Source organism: Asterias rubens, chromosome 7, assembly GCF_902459465.1.
Source record: "Asterias rubens chromosome 7, eAstRub1.3, whole genome shotgun sequence".
Taxonomy (NCBI): domain Eukaryota; kingdom Metazoa; phylum Echinodermata; class Asteroidea; order Forcipulatida; family Asteriidae; genus Asterias; species Asterias rubens.
In genome coordinates this window covers 12,944,560-12,960,140 of record NC_047068.1, presented here as the reverse complement: position 1 = coordinate 12,960,140, position 15,581 = coordinate 12,944,560, and the positions used below count along the sequence as shown (strand labels likewise).

Genomic DNA, 15,581 nt, shown 5'->3' with positions numbered 1-15,581 from the left:
AAAATATCCGGGCCGATTATAAAAAACAAAAACAACCCACTAGAAATAACCACTCTATATTAATTTTTGCATAAAATAAATAAAAAATCTATCCCGACAATATCGTTTCCTCTTCATTTAGTTTGGTTCTTGTAAGGAAATGCCGTATTGAAGCAAAACGTTAGAAAACACAAAATAAAAACAAGATCTGGAAATGTTGTCCTAGGAAGCGTTGTCCAATCAAAAGCGAGGTTAGAAACAGCCGATTGCCTTGTAATGTCAGAGTGTGGATAATTTTCTACGCATTACATGCTTGTTTTGTGTGTAGGAAACATTGCATCAAATTGCTGTGCTTACTTGCGGTGCACACAAACACATGGGTTGGGGTTTTGTACACACATACAGGACATGTGTATTCCTTTCCGTACAATTCTGCCATACGCGGGCCGTTGTAACTCAATCGCTTCTCGAAACGATGTTCCATATTTAGTTGTAGAACAATGAATGGACCAGCAATGTACAAAGTTGAGCCATATTACGACTTTGATAAAACTCCAGTTGAGCTTCCTACGTGCATGTTTAAGATGGACAGTTATCACGGTGACAAAACAGGCGAAAATGAGGTAAGCCCCCTCGACCCCTCGCCTCCTCTGTGGTGCGATTGCTGACGAAGCACCATGAAATGCATGCTGCTACATTCCGCCGGCCGACCGCCTCTATACACGGCGGCTGGGCGGGCTGACACATAGTACAGAATTAGACCGGCTGGACGGTGTTCAGACAACTTCACGTTTATTCAAACATGACTTAGATTTTAGACCTTGATTTGCTCTTTGTTTTCCCCTAATTGTTACCGACCTTCATTAAGCAAACTTAAATGTTCAAACTGTTGCTTGTGCATCATTGCATGTTCAGAGATTTACTTCCACTTTCCTTTGCCGGCTTTGCTTTTATTTATTTTTTGAACTGAAATTGAGTTTGGTTTGTCGTTTTTGTTTCTCTTTCTGTTCAAAATAGAACCTTCCTAAAATTGCAAAATTATTATCCATTGAGAGAAAGGAAACCCCCCCCCCCCAGGCTATCATTTAGTCATTAATAACATTTTAACATTAATTAGTTATTTAACCTTATTAATGACTGAATAAATCTAAATTAAATGCAAAACATTGTGTGACCTTTCAAACAATCAGTGATTTTAAAGTAAACTTGACATACACTTTGTACTTCTCCCATTCGTTCCACTACATATTAGCGGAACAGACCTCGTTTATTTGTTTTTTAGTGCAATATGTAGAAGTATACTAATGGGATTATGGTTACATTTGTGCCATGACCAATTTTTTTATTCTCACAAAGACCACAAATCTTAATAATAAAAGTTTTGTTGATTTATTTATGTGTTTTTCTTGTGTGTTTTTTTCATCAAGGTCACAGAGGATCCGAAGCTTGTTGAGCTGGAACGACGCCAAGAGCATATTCTACAAGAGCTGAGATCCCTCGAGGGTGAAGTATCATCTCTTGCCATCAAGTTCAAACCAGCAGCACGTGCAGTTACACAACAATGCACAAATTTGGTAAATAAAACCATTAGAAAGCTCTCCACACACACACCCTCACATCAATAACAACAACAACAACAAAATTATAACAATAACAAACACCATCCCAGAGAAAGGTAACTCCTCAAAATGAAAACAATAAAGATTATATACTCATTGAAGTTATGACTTATGTATGTACTTTTGAAGAACAAAATATTAACAAGGAACCAGAGAAAATATCACTAAAATGCTCAACATTTTCATATTGACTTGTTAGGTGATCATGACCCACCTCCCGGCAGCCCCTGCTGACATTGGTATTTTTTATGAACTAGTTTTTAATTTAAAATACAATTTTTGGATACTTTGATAGTTTTTGAAATGTTTATCTCTACAAAAATTCTGAGATCCCTCCATATTTCATTTTCAGATTTGTAGTTGTTACATTGGAAATTCAGACTGTGTGAACTGTATCATTTGCAAAGTTCCTAATCAAGCTTTCAGGAATTCATGGATAACCCTAGCCCAGGTTGGACTCCTCCGTTGCATGCAACGAGTGGCACTGACTGACGTCCTACAAGGGCTAGGATAACCCCTAAAATTTATACACAAAAGTTGACATTTAACACCACAAAAAATTCTGTGTTACTTTTAGGGAGGGATAATCCACGATATTGTTGTCTACGCCAACCCAGCCCAGCCACCGCATTCACTGAGCGTACTCTTTGAAATGCTTAGAGAACGCTACAGGTGTCGATCTTCAGTGCATGTGCATTCATCTGTAAACTCGCTGCCGGACAAGCTGTGGGGTTGCCTTGGAAATGGAGTTAAACAGTTGGACAGATCCGAAGCTCAAATATCACTCACGTTGATATGGAAAGATGGTAATTTTAATCTTGTTTTATTATTATTTTCTTTTTGGGGGATTAAAGGTTTTAGAGTGTGTGTGTTTCAAAAATTGCTCTACAAAGATGTGCATGCAAAAACTTTGTAAAAGTTGTTCCTTCCCAACTAGTTAACAAAATCTGCAAGGTGCAGGTCTGGAATTGCATCTCTGAAAGGGAAAGGTCATGGTAATTTTGCAAACAGCACTTTCATTGGAAAGTTTTAAAGTCACTGGGGAACAATTCCATGCCTGAAGATGGATATGAAAACTGCATTTAGATAACATTATCTTCCTCTTTATTTTGTAGTGTCCCATGGTCCTATCATGATGGTAGCTGCACCTTCCCAATCGCCCATCCATGGGGAGGCAAACATTGCCCGCTATGTCACCCGACTCCTCAACCCAGGTTTCGATACAACAGACATTGCCCTGGCGTCATCAGTCGACCAGTGGTTGGATCTAGCAACGGGGGCTCTGCTAAATGGTAGCTCCAAGGAGAAAGCTGCAGCCGTTCGCTCGATGAATTCACGCCTCGGAAAGAGGGACTGGCTGGTCGGGTCGTCGGTATCTGTCGCAGACGCCGTCTGTTGGAGTGCTGTACAAAGTGCAGGACAGGTGGCAGGGGCACCGGCTAATGTACAGAAGTGGTTAAAAGCATGTGCTACTCAGGATTTATTCAAAATGGCAGCTAGCTGTTGTTAACAATGAATACCTTTGTAGTACCAATAAGTACAGGCCACTAAAGATACTAACATTTGTTTCTCTCAATGTCAAATCTTGAAAAAAATGTATAAAACAGTACAGCTGCTGGGTATAGTGTTACTGTCCTGGAATTATACGCAGGTGCATGGAGTCCATGGCCTCTGTTGACACTGGTCTTGGCCTTGGTGCCATTCAAAAGTTTACAAATGACTTAAAGATTTTTCAATGGAAGTGCCCTTTGCAAAATGAAAAAGGCCTTGCCCTTTCAACGTGTTCAAAATGAAATTCTGGGCCTGATGTTGAAGTGCGTTATTTTTTTGTTTGTGCATAAAATAGGTGATTTATTCAATGACACTTGTTTGAAACAAACATTTTAAATGCTCATTTTTGTTTAAGTTGCTTGATTTTTCAAAGGTTGACTTAGTCATGGTAGGCTTGAAAAAACAGAAATCGTTTGCTATTTATAAAAAAGATAATTCCTGTTATTGAATTTTTATGACAAACATTGTATGTGTTTTAAGACAGTTATTGACATTATAAGTGGTAGCAATATGATATAAAGTTTGCAGTGGCTGATTAAATGGGACGTTATTGTAGAGATAAATATGTTAATAAATTAAAGATAGTAAAACCTACTACATTTCGTTTGTCATTGAATCTTTTTCCAACGAGGAAGGGAAATTCCTTTTGTCCATAAATAACTTAATTCTTTAATGTAGGAAGTTCCCCACTCAATAATTTTTTCTTTTGTTTGTTTTAGTGTTTCTGTTTACAAGAGAGTATTCACAGAGTTGTTTAAAATACAACATTGGACGGATTACTTTCCGTACGGCGCCACCACTTTTTCACTCATTTTTACAAAAAGGGATATCTCATTGAGGTAAATTAGATACTATATTATTTCATATTGAATGAAAAAGTGGTGGCGTCATACGGAAACTTTTCCCATTGGACAATAAGCATGAAGACAGGAACCTGATAATATCTATGAGGAATTGTCGAGGATAGCTTGAACAACTAGAGAAGGCTCATTTCCATTGCGGTCCTCATAAATTGGTTCACAACCATAGAGCTATTGTATAGCTGGTTCACAAACAACTTCTTTGACCCAGCAATAGGTAATCGCTACAGTGCGCCCTCTTACGGCATGATTTAACCAACTTGACTGCAGTTGGTTAAATCATGCCGTAGGAGGGCGCGCTGGAGCGAGCAAAGATGGCGCCGTCCCAGAAGAACATTTATTTTGTTTTTTTCCGATCCTTTTTGTGAAGCATTTACAACCCGTGTATCACATTGAAAGGTTGCAGTTTTTATGAAATACTGTCTGATTGAATCAGTTTCCTCTTATTAACAAAAAAAGGAAGACTTACCATAAAATCAATGCACAAATAGTACAATTTTTCTGTAATGAGGTGTTTCAACAGCGTCGTCTGCTCGGCATTTGTGGTTTGTTTATTTTGGTTACAAACCAGTTTTTGTCACCAAACAATAAACAATGAACAAACTTTGCCAGCTAAATTGAAGGAACAAATTGCTTTAGTTGGTAAGTATGAGGTTAAGTATTCACAAAGTCTATTCATTAAGTCTTTCAAAGCAAACACAATTGACAAATTTAATAATTTATATATTTAATTAAAATTATTAAAGTTATGTTAAATTTTAAAACTTTATTGTAACTAAAACTAGACATAGTAATTGGGGCGTTGTACTCCTTTATTCGAAATTTTGACATTCTCAGTCGACCGAGAATGTCAAAATTTCAAAAAAGGTGTACAGCGCTCAGTTACTTGGTCTACTAAAAAACAGTATTCTGAAACAAATTCTGCGTACATTTTTCTTGCACGTCAAGGTAAAGAAGACATGAATGCAGATTGCTGTAGTGTAACTCCAACCGATATTCAATTGACAAGATCTACTATTAAAAAAGGCTTTCACAGGTATTTCATGGCATAGTTTGTTTACAACAATTCCTATCTTATTCTTAATCGTCTTGTATTTTATTATTTAAATCACTATCAGTTTCATATCACTTTTTATTTTACTTCTTCATCTAAGTTCTTTCAATTCTCAGGATTGATCTTGTTGTTTAGTTTCTTATTCTGAATTTGTATCGGGCCCTTAATTGGGTGATATTTAAAGCCATTATACACTTTCGGTACATAAAAAAAAAAAGTTCACAGGTTTACAAATAATTTACAGGGTTTACAGAAGGTAATGGTGAAAGACTTCTCTTGAAATATTGTTCCATGAAATGCTTTACTTTTTGAGAAAAAATTAAAACAATATCAATTCTCGATAGCGAGAATTACGGATTTATTTTAAACACATGTCATGACACGGCGAAATGCGCGGAAACAAGAGTGGGTTTTCCCGTTATTTTCTCCCGACTCCGATGACCGATTGAGCCTTAATTTTCACAGGTTTGTTATTTTGTATATAAGTTGTGATACATGAAGTGTGGGACTTGGACAATACTGTTTACGGGAAGTTTATAATGGCTTTAAGCCATATATGACAGCTCTAGGGCTAAGTCTACTCCTAGAACTATGAGGTTCGTTTGGCTATCGTCTCCACGAACAGAAACGATAGCCGAACGAACCTCATAGTTTTAGCCTAGGCTAAATCTACCTCTGAGTTATCTGGCAAGAAAATCAAATACAGTCACCGAGTCGGGAATATACGGAAATATTCTCAATCTGTTTTGGGCATAAATTTTTACCATAGGTCCTAGCATTTAACAACAGCTAATTTTAGATGAAAAGAAAACTCATGCTCACTACAACAATATTTTTTCCCTTCTTCTAGGGACGTCCAAACCTCATTGCGAGTGCTTCTTGACCCCAGACACAGATGCACAACATGTCGGGTTCTGATGATAGAGAGTCTACCCAAGGGTCTGTATGTTGATCTGTATCAGGCAGAAGCTTCTGCCCTGTTTGGCGGTCCTCAGGTACACAATCTCACTCTGACATCAGACATGCAAGAAACAATAGACTAGTTTGCAGGGCCCAATTTCATAGAGCTGCTTAAGCAAAAAATTCTGCTTAGGCAAAATAATCCATGCTTAGTATAATCAGAATACCGGCCAAGACTCCACTCAATTGTTATGCTAAGAAAACAATATAGCTCAATACCAGTCGCAAGCAATGTGTATGGCATGACATTTTGGCCAGTAACCTGTGTAAAATTAGCAAGCTATTTTCGTGCTTAACCAAATGTTTTTGCTTAAGCAGCTCTATGAAATTGGCCCCTGGTAGTGCCCTAATAATCAGGCCTGGAGTTCAATGGGGGCCCTGACATTACGTTGCCCCTGGTCTCCATTGCCCCTAATCTTGTGCCCTTTTTACTTTTAAGAATCTTCAATGGAAGGACCCTTTGCAAAATGAACATGGCCTTGCCCTTTCGACATCTTCAAAAATTAAGGTTCAAGGCCATTCTCCTAAATTTGTTACTTATGGTTATGCAAAGAACTACATGTAGGTAAGATAAGTGGTAATTTTATTGCTGGTTTTTCCGAGAATGCTTTCTCCCGAGAAGAAGTCACTAACATACATCATAGAGATTCTCTCTTGTAAGATGTATTTATTTTTCATTTCATTTTCACTTGAAGACATTTATTTCCATTCCAACAAAGAATCAAAATAATAATAACGGAAGAAACCAGTGAGGCTGGTTCCAAATGGTCGACCACAGTAGTCAACCAATGGTCGACCAGCCTGGGTTTGAGTCAAAATAACCATGGTTAGTGCCTAACCATGGTGCACACTCAAACTTTATCCTAGTTTTTCCATCTAAGAGCTGTCCCCAACCCATCAAATCACTTACTGAAACTCACCACAGCAATGTGGTGGACCTAAAGCAAAACCATATGTAGTGGATTATGTAGGATTTATGTCGGTTTGGGTTTAATTAAAATATATATTCCATTTCTCTGTAGATTTTGGCATTTGAGGACATTGACCTTGAGAAACCAGCCTACCTCTCCAGAGCACACACCATCCTTGTGTATCCTCCTAAAGTATCCTATATAACACCTTCAAGTCCATCCCATCTACACAACGACAACGATATGGTAAATTTCACTAGTGAGATGACGGTCCATCTAAGATACCACAGGCCATCAGACCACCCAGAAATCCAATCTGCCATAGTGATTTTGCAGGCTCCATATCTCTTAATGCGTTGCAGAGGTAAAATGCTTTCTTTTCAATTTGATTACACATTTTTTAGCCTTCCCTCATGAATTTTGTTTGTAAAAGCTCAGTATTAGTTACAAGTAAACCACATTTATTCATGCAGTTCAATTCATGTACATGCAAGACAAGTGAATGTGTGTACTCTAGCATGGCTGCGATAAAATAGTATCGATATCTGAGCAGGGTCTAGTGAGCTTTCCAAGGATTTATCTTCAACAATTTAAAATCCGATCTTACAGAAGTATCAAGCGGTAGATCTTCTACCGCTACAGACAAGACTGGTGGCAAGACTACAGTACAGCTCTACAAAGCTCCTTGTGATGGAACAAACAAGACACTCTGCAACTGGCAACTTCTACCTCTGAATAACAGGGTGAGTGCATGTTTCCTTGGTGAACAAAATTAATAATTTCAAATGCCACAAAACTGCCAATGCCTAATGATTTTGAATTCTTGAGACTTTGGAACCACCTGTTAAAAAAATCACTATATCGTTGGCTCAGTACTACACAAGGTCACTAACTGCAGTTTCACATCCACAATGATCATTGAAGGTCATTAAAAGAAAATGCACATTTTATTATACATCACTTTAAAAAATCAAAATCAACAGATAAATATTTAACTTATACATTAAATTTTTATTTTTCCATACAATAATACTTTGAAGACCATTTTTGATTTACCAGGAGCCCAAAAATGTATTTAAAAAAATTTCTGAGATCCATACAAATGGCACTAATGATCATTGTGACAGGCACCTTTGCATAGCATGTTAAAATTCAAATTAATGTAAATGGTTTTGTGCTTAGAAGGATGAAATGTGGTTCATAAAAGCACATTCTTATAAAGCCAAAAAATAAAGACAACTTCAAATTTCGGATTCTTTTTTCTACAGGAGAGCAAGGAGCTCTACTTTGATGTTGCAGTGGGGCAGACGAGTCACACATTTGTTGTTGTCACAGTTACTATACTAGCCACTGCAGTCAGCACAGTCAGTCTACTCTTTGTCATGAGTCGGAGTACTGAAAAGAGCAAACCAGACTGAGCAAGCAGTGTGGTGGTGTACTCGATCGACAATACCACCATCTTTCTCCCTTAACAGTGGTTCGCTCTGGCCAAATGCCAGTAAAAACATGTGAGGACCAGTCCAAATTACTATTGGTAATTACTCAAAACAATTATTATAAAAACCTTTCTTGGTGACGAGTAATGGGGAGAGTTTGATGGTATAAAACATTGTGAGAAACAGCTCCCTCTGAAGTGCCATAGTTTTCGAGGAAGAAGTAATTTCTACAAAATTTGATTTCGAGACCTCAGGTTTAGAACTTGAGGTCACGAAATCAACCATCTAAACGCACACAACTTCGTGTGACAGGGGTGTTTTTTCTTTCATTATTATCTCGCAAGTTCGATGACCGATTGAGCTCAAATTTTCACAGGTTTGTTATTTTATGCATATGTTGAGATACACCAAGTGAGAAGGTTAGTCTTTGACAATTACCAATAGTGTCAAAATTCATTCTAAGTGGTCCTGCTGATTAAATCAGTGTTAAAAAGCATTCCTTTTTTATTTGATATAAGGACTAGTGAAAATGCTGGTGGACTAGTGACAAATTGGCCAGTCACTCAAAAAATGTTTGGGGTAAACCTGAAAACATATAAATCAACGGGTTGGATCAAACCGTGATAAATGTGGTTAATAGAGAGGTTTCGCAAGCGTACGGATACAGATACAGATACGGATATGATAACCGTATCCATTCACGCCAGCCGCGTGTTGGATTTTGTTTCGCAAGCTATAGGTATATTTTTCACTTGAGTGCGCTCGCATTCATCATGAGTGTTTTTCTGACAAACATGACCGATAGAGACCCCGTGTTTTATCATGGTTTTATACCCGCATTTTTTTTTCATCGTTTTGCTTGCAAATGACTTACAGTTTTCTGTCTATAGCAAGCACGATACCAGTGAAAATAATTCCGCAGGAAATGTTTTTGATCTGGGACAAAAATACAGCAAACGTCTGCAAAACAGTATCCGTTTTTCTACGAAGTGTATGAGATCCCGTATCAGTTGGTAACGTGTATGCAAAATACGGTAGTCGCGGATACGCGTCACGTGTACACACAAATTGTCGACGTATCGGTATCTGTATGTGTATCTGTACAGTGCGAAACCTCTTTAATATTCCAAGAGTAAACCATTTTGAACCCTGGTTCATTAATTGATTGAAATTTCCTTTAATAGTTAAAGGAACACGTTGCCTTGTATCGGACGAGTTGGTCTATAAAAAGCGTTTGAAAACGTTTGTTATGAAATGCATATGGTTAGAAAGATGTTTTAAAAGTAGAATATAATGGTCCACACAAGTATCACTCAAAATTGCACGGTTTCCCTTTTGAGTCACGAACTAACACGGTCGGCCATTTAGGGAGTCAAACATTTGACTCCCATAAATGGCCGACCGTGTTAGTTGACGAGGTAAAAAGAAAACCACGCAATTTCGAGGCATGTTTGTGTTGATCATTGTATTCTACTTTTACAACATCTTACTACCCATATGCGCTTTATAACAAACGGTTACAGAATGCTTTTCAAAGACCAATTCGACTGATCCAAGGCAACGTGTTCCTTTAAGTACATATTGGATGATCCTAGTTTTTATCAGTTGGCCAGCGCCACTGTTATGGAACCAGTTAATGGCCCGACTTTTCGACCCTACGAGTCTTTCTCGAAGGCTAAATGACAACACAACAAACATAAACAGGTAATCATGTTTGCTGTGTTGTCATTTAGCCTTTGATTAGTTACCTGTTCATGTTTGTTATAGTTTTTTAGCAATGAGTAAAACAATTTTGTTGAGGTTGCAAGACACAAACTTGATGTTTTTAAAACAGCGTGTATATGTTTGTTTAAGTTTTTTGTTTTTTTGCGACTCAAAAAACTGCTTGAGCTTAACTTTCACAGACTTTTTATTTCATGTGTATGTTGGGTTGGGTCACACTAGACACTGCACACCAGCAGTAAACAACAACTTAAATCTTTCAGAAATTTTCTACATAGAAATGTTACATTTTTATTATTGTTATGATCCATCTGTGCTTCATTAAAAGAAAAGAAATCACAAAATAAATTATAGTATGTTTGTCAGTCATTTCAATGTTAAAATTTTGACAGCAATTTAAATTAGACTATTGTAACCACTGACATTACTTGACATTGCAACTTCTTATTGTATCCCTTAAATAGAAAGTCCCATCCCATTGTGCTGGACATACACAGAAATATTTCTTTCTTTTTCGTATTGAAACACAATCAATTATCAAAATCCAGAATTTTAGTGGGTCCTTTGATGAACAAGAAAAATAAAATTGGCGATGCAACTTTGAGTGCATCCTCAAGAAGGAAGTTCTTGAGCTCAATGAATGCAGGTCTGGAACTTGGTTCTTGAATGGACACAGCAATTTTCCTTTGGTATGGTATGGGGCACTTCTATGAGGAAAAATTTAATTGGAACTTTGCAGGGGGCACCACGCCAACAAGCTATTTGCATGTTTGCAATGACGCGCTTGATCACAAGTTACCACTTAAATTTAAATCCTCAAATACACATGTACATGTATTTAGTCTCTATGTCACATGATTCAGGACAAGCTTTTGGGTAGTACTTTGCGTAGGAGATGGTGAACACCCATACACAATTCTGAATGAATGTGGATGGCACCAGGCTTTGCTCATCTGGAGGGTGCTATGCCAAGGCTTGCCCTGAACCATTTGACGTACCAGCTGTCTCTATTGTCAATGGAATTCAAATGTAAGCCGTAACTTATGACGAAAAAAAGTAATTGTACCAGACATAAGTCAAATCTAAAACGCAGATGGCTTATTGTTGTGGGTGCTGTGGGTTATTTTGAGGCTTGGTTATCATGAGGCCCTGCATCAAGCGTCCTATCTATCATCCAAGGAAGAGGTGTCAGAAGTGTCTCCTGCATGAGTCTAGCAAGCTCATCTTTGTCAATGTTAGCCAGGAGGTGCTCCCCGAGGTGACCCCTCTCATGTTCCTCAAACTCATCTATCCCGTCAAAACTCTCGCTGCAAATCTGGCAGATATAAAGAGACTTGAGCATCTCTAAATGACCCTGACAATGTCCGTCCAAGGAAGCCTGGTCCTCGAATCTTTCATGGCAAGTTTCGCATTCAAAATTGGCCTCCTTGGCATGAAGGGCTTGATGGTTTTTAAGGTTCACCTTCTGGGTGAAACGCTTACCGCATGTATCACACAGAAAAGGTTTTTCTTCCGCGTGGACTTTTCGGTGCGTTTTGACGGCGCTCTTTTGGGAAAAGGTCTTGTTGCAGATCTCACAGGTGAACGGTTTTTCTTTGGTGTGGACTCGGCTGTGTGCGAGAAGCTTGCTCTTGCTGACAAAGGCCTTTGGGCAGGAGTCACAGCCGAAAGGCTTGACATTGTCGTGAATCTTCTGGTGGCCACGGAAACGGTCAACTGTCTTAAAAGATTTCCCACAGTCCTTGCATAAGAAGGGATTCCTATGGACTCTTTGATGTTTCTGCATGTTGGTTTGATTACGGAAGCCAGCACCACACGTATGACATTTGAAGGGTGTTTCGTTAGTGTGTTGCAAATGATGAGTCTTCAAGTTGCCGATCTGGGAGAAGGCCTTTCCACACCAATGGCACAGAAACGGCTTCTCCCGAGTGTGAGTTCGCAAGTGTTGCTGTAGGCCACATTTTAGAGAAAACTCCTTGGTACACACATCACAGGAAAACTGTTTCTCTTTTGTTGCAGACATTTTGGGTGGTTTCTGGTAACACCAGTTTATTCTGATTAAGTGAAGAGTTTCACTTTTATTTAACAACAACAGTGTGACTCTAATCCTACCTCCTTCAGTCAAAAATTTAGAGTAAGATTTCTTTGTTCATTGTTGACACAGGTTGACATTACATCAAAGTAATTTCTTATAAACTTAAGGGTTGATGGATACAAACTCATTGTCAAACAATATTGAAGCAAGACATTGGTTTTACAACTTTCTAGTTATCTAGCAGCCGCAAATTGCAGACAAATTCATCATGAAATCAAAAGAGGTTCATGGATTTCACTTTAGACTGCTGCAGCTAGTCCATCAAGAAGAATGCCTGCATGATAGTGGGAAAAAACATTTTAAAACAAATTTAAGTAACTTTTTTTCGTGTTAAAGGCAGTGGACACTATCGGTAATCACTCAAAATAATTGTTAGCATAAAAACTTACTTGTTAACTTGTTTGTTAACGATCAATGGAGAGCTGTTGATAGTATAAAACATTGTGCGAAATGGCTCGTGAATTTGATTTTAAGACCTCAGAATTAGATTTTGAAATCAAGCATCTGAAAGCACACAACTTGTGCGACAAGGGCTTTTTTTATTCCATTATTCTCTCGAAGTTTGACGACCAATTGAGCTCAAATTTTCACAGGTTTGTTATTTTGTGCATATGTTGAGATACACCAAGTGAGAAGACTGGTCTTTGAGAATTACCCATAATGTTCAGTGTCTTTAAGAAAGATTAGAAAGTCTCAGTCATACGAAACTGAATCACTGTCATTGTCAACGTTGGGTCATTCAACTTCAGTTAAAGTTTTTAACTCATTTTAAGAGAGGCGAGGGTAGACGCCATCTTGGCTTAAAAACCGTGTTTGGACCAGTCCATTATGATGCGGGTAGATTTTGCGCTTGCAAACGACAGAGGGCGGGCGTCATGTGAAGACCTGCTCTGCTGCAGTGTGCACAGTTGAAGGTATTTGCATGACACCCACCCTCTATTGCTCAGTCCTTCTTACCCACATTATAATGGACTGGTCCAAACATGTTTTTTTTACCAAGTTGGCGTCTGACCGCTTTCCATGTTAGTTAAGTTTTTTCCTTGTTAAAAATTCACACTTTTCTTGAAGTTTTTCCATTACATTTCAGTTTATATTATAAACCACACGACATAGTTCTAATTACATCTTTGGTTTATTTGCTGTTTTTTTAGGTATTTGAAACTGTTGTCGACGTGTTGTCGGCGCTCTGGACTTGTTGTCGGCGTTTTTGGCTTGTTGTCGGCTTTTATTTAGTAGGACCGTAAACATTCCATGGAGTGGACCATATCCTGCCAACATTTTTCATAATTTAATGATACGTAAACATTTCCAAGATGATCAATTGCATGTAGTGTGTAGAACAATGTGGTTTGGCCATATTTATGGAGCTGCTTATGCATTTATTTATTTATGCACTGCTGTGTGCAAATCCTATCAGATCAGTGGGAGATATCCCATCAATGTCATCTTGATCTATTGATTGTCATTCTGCATACGTGCATATGATGTGTGTGTTCTGTCACACTGTCAGTGTCACAACTTTGATTTTCATATTTGACTTGGCTTGGAAACGAGTTATGCCATTTTTATCTCCACGAGAATAAAACATATTAAATACATGATATCAACAAAATCTTATCTGATACATTACTAACGGAATACAACTCGTAACTCACCTAATCGTTCGGCCCAAAAGCTAGTTTTCTGCAGCTCTACTCACACAATTTTGGAACAACATCGATCACTAAAACATGTGAAACAGCGCCCTCAAGCGGCAGCAGTATGTAAATAAATAAGGGGGGCGTGGGAAAAAAGGTTTGTTAGGGGTAGCATAAAGAAGTTCTGAAGGGCATTTGCCAGAGAGTTTAAAGTCGCAACCTTTTGACAGCACTTGATGTAAGAGTAAAATAAAAAAAATAAAATAATAAAAAACAGGGGAGGAAAGAAAACAAAAACACAACAAATGTCACATATTTGTTTATTCCTTTTAATAAATACTTAGAGGTGTACTTCCTTTGAAGAGCTAATGTGGTAGTCTTTGCATTTCTAACAAAACAAAAACAAAAATTAAACAAATCCCAAACAACCAATTTTAGCATTAAACAGCGCTCACAACCATCTGCTAAAAAATGCGAGACAATTATACAATTGAATTATATGGAAATATCTGAAACATTGCATTTAAAGAATTAATTTAATTTCAGTAAAGTTTTTCAAATTAATGCTACAAAATCAATCAACGCACACACAAAGAAAAGCACAATTACATTTATGGCAAGACCATACCACCGCCAGGACTTTATGTAAAGGCTGCTTCAAAGTAAGTAAACTTTAATGTAAGTCGCATCCGAGTTAGTAGTGGCTACTGCCGGATTGCTGAAAAGGCTTACTTTTCAACTTATTATCACTGAAGCCGACAGCCATAGCCGCAATCACTTGATACGGACACAGCCTTATTTCTTGGTCAACTTGTCAGTCTGATGTCCTCCTCTGGAATCTCAATTTTAAAACAAACCTCTTAGAATTTCGTTTAATAGAAATAAAAGAAAACAAACCAAAAATAACAAAAAATAAAGAGTGTTTACACTCTAAATAAAAGCAAACAAACATTGACAAAAACACCATAAACTTCAAAAGTTTTCATAAGAACAACAGTACAGACTCCCCAATGAAACACAATCTTTGTAACTCACTTCTTACAAATTGGCTCCACCGATTACCAGAAGCAACACTGAGCTAGAAAATTTGAATAACTGGACTTGGCTGTTATCAAGTTCTTCAAAGACCATAGCGAAAGGACAACAACAAAGACCAAGGTCTTGTCAAAGCAAAACGTTTCTAAAGTAATGACTGTGAATGATGAAGCAATAAAAAGTGTTTGGGGGGTAAAATTTCATAGGTACTGTACACGTAAATCCCGATTCATACTTCCTGCAGATGCGAAACAAATTTTGACATCGCAAACTTGCAACAGTTGAACTGTGGTCAAATTTCGTTCGGATTCGCATTTGCAGGAAGTATGAACCTGACTTAAGCGAGCTTTGGAACTAGCCTGTGTGTCGCAGTGACTTACCAACACGACACTACAAGCTGGTTTCACAGTTAAGTCACAGTTAAGTATCCAAATAGGGTTTTCTAAATGATTTTCATGATTCGATACATATACTTGTCAACAAAATCTGATAAGAAATTATCGAGATACAAAAATCGTAAAGAAAAACATATTACTGATAACTATGGTCAAGGGAACTCGAGTAATATGAAATTCTGTACTCTTTGAGTACAATAGATTCTGTACAATGACATAAAGAAAAGTTTGGTTCCCCTTCCCTGCCCCCCCCCCCCTCCCCCAGGCACAGGCTATCTTAAATCTCCACATGATTCTCTGGATCAATACACTCCCACCACAAATCTG

General features: G+C 37.9%; 3 protein-coding genes across 3 annotated transcripts; 2 read left to right on the top strand and 1 right to left on the bottom strand.

The window, feature by feature from the left end:
• Window positions 1-303: 303 nt before the first annotated feature.
• LOC117292224 (aminoacyl tRNA synthase complex-interacting multifunctional protein 2-like) lies at window positions 304-3,748 on the top strand. The gene is made up of 4 exons (XM_033774192.1): window positions 304-602; window positions 1,407-1,553; window positions 2,176-2,404; window positions 2,714-3,748. The coding sequence occupies exons 1-4, from the start codon at window positions 480-482 to the stop codon at window positions 3,106-3,108; spliced, it is 894 nt and encodes a 297-aa protein (XP_033630083.1). The 5' UTR covers window positions 304-479; the 3' UTR covers window positions 3,109-3,748.
• Window positions 3,749-4,300: 552 nt separating this feature from the next.
• LOC117292223 (phosphatidylinositol-glycan biosynthesis class X protein-like) lies at window positions 4,301-8,536 on the top strand. Its single transcript, XM_033774191.1, has 6 exons — window positions 4,301-4,651; window positions 4,958-5,045; window positions 5,914-6,058; window positions 7,046-7,298; window positions 7,544-7,677; window positions 8,203-8,536. The coding sequence occupies exons 1-6, from the start codon at window positions 4,516-4,518 to the stop codon at window positions 8,350-8,352; spliced, it is 906 nt and encodes a 301-aa protein (XP_033630082.1). The 5' UTR covers window positions 4,301-4,515; the 3' UTR covers window positions 8,353-8,536.
• A 1,682-nt stretch (window positions 8,537-10,218) lies between these two features.
• LOC117292222 (gastrula zinc finger protein XlCGF7.1-like) lies at window positions 10,219-13,930 on the bottom strand. The gene is made up of 2 exons (XM_033774190.1): window positions 13,843-13,930; window positions 10,219-12,461 (listed from the first exon to the last, which is right to left on the bottom strand). The coding sequence occupies exon 2, from the start codon at window positions 12,113-12,115 to the stop codon at window positions 11,213-11,215; it is 903 nt and encodes a 300-aa protein (XP_033630081.1). The 5' UTR covers window positions 12,116-12,461; window positions 13,843-13,930; the 3' UTR covers window positions 10,219-11,212.
• Between the last annotated feature and the right edge of the window lie 1,651 nt (window positions 13,931-15,581).

Bases quoted from the DNA above. Each gene is read 5' to 3' on its own strand.
- LOC117292222 (XM_033774190.1), bottom strand. From the start codon at position 12,115: ATGTCTGCAACAAAAGAGAAACAGTTTTCCTGTGATGTGTGTACCAAG.
- LOC117292223 (XM_033774191.1), top strand. From the start codon at position 4,516: ATGAGGTGTTTCAACAGCGTCGTCTGCTCGGCATTTGTGGTTTGTTTA. The intron at 4,652-4,957 runs GTAAGTATGAGG...TTGCACGTCAAG, and splicing joins GGAACAAATTGCTTTAGTTG to GTAAAGAAGACATGAATGCA. The intron at 5,046-5,913 runs GTATTTCATGGC...CCCTTCTTCTAG, and splicing joins ATTAAAAAAGGCTTTCACAG to GGACGTCCAAACCTCATTGC.
- LOC117292224 (XM_033774192.1), top strand. From the start codon at position 480: ATGAATGGACCAGCAATGTACAAAGTTGAGCCATATTACGACTTTGAT. The intron at 603-1,406 runs GTAAGCCCCCTC...TTTTTCATCAAG, and splicing joins ACAAAACAGGCGAAAATGAG to GTCACAGAGGATCCGAAGCT. The intron at 1,554-2,175 runs GTAAATAAAACC...TGTTACTTTTAG, and splicing joins CACAACAATGCACAAATTTG to GGAGGGATAATCCACGATAT.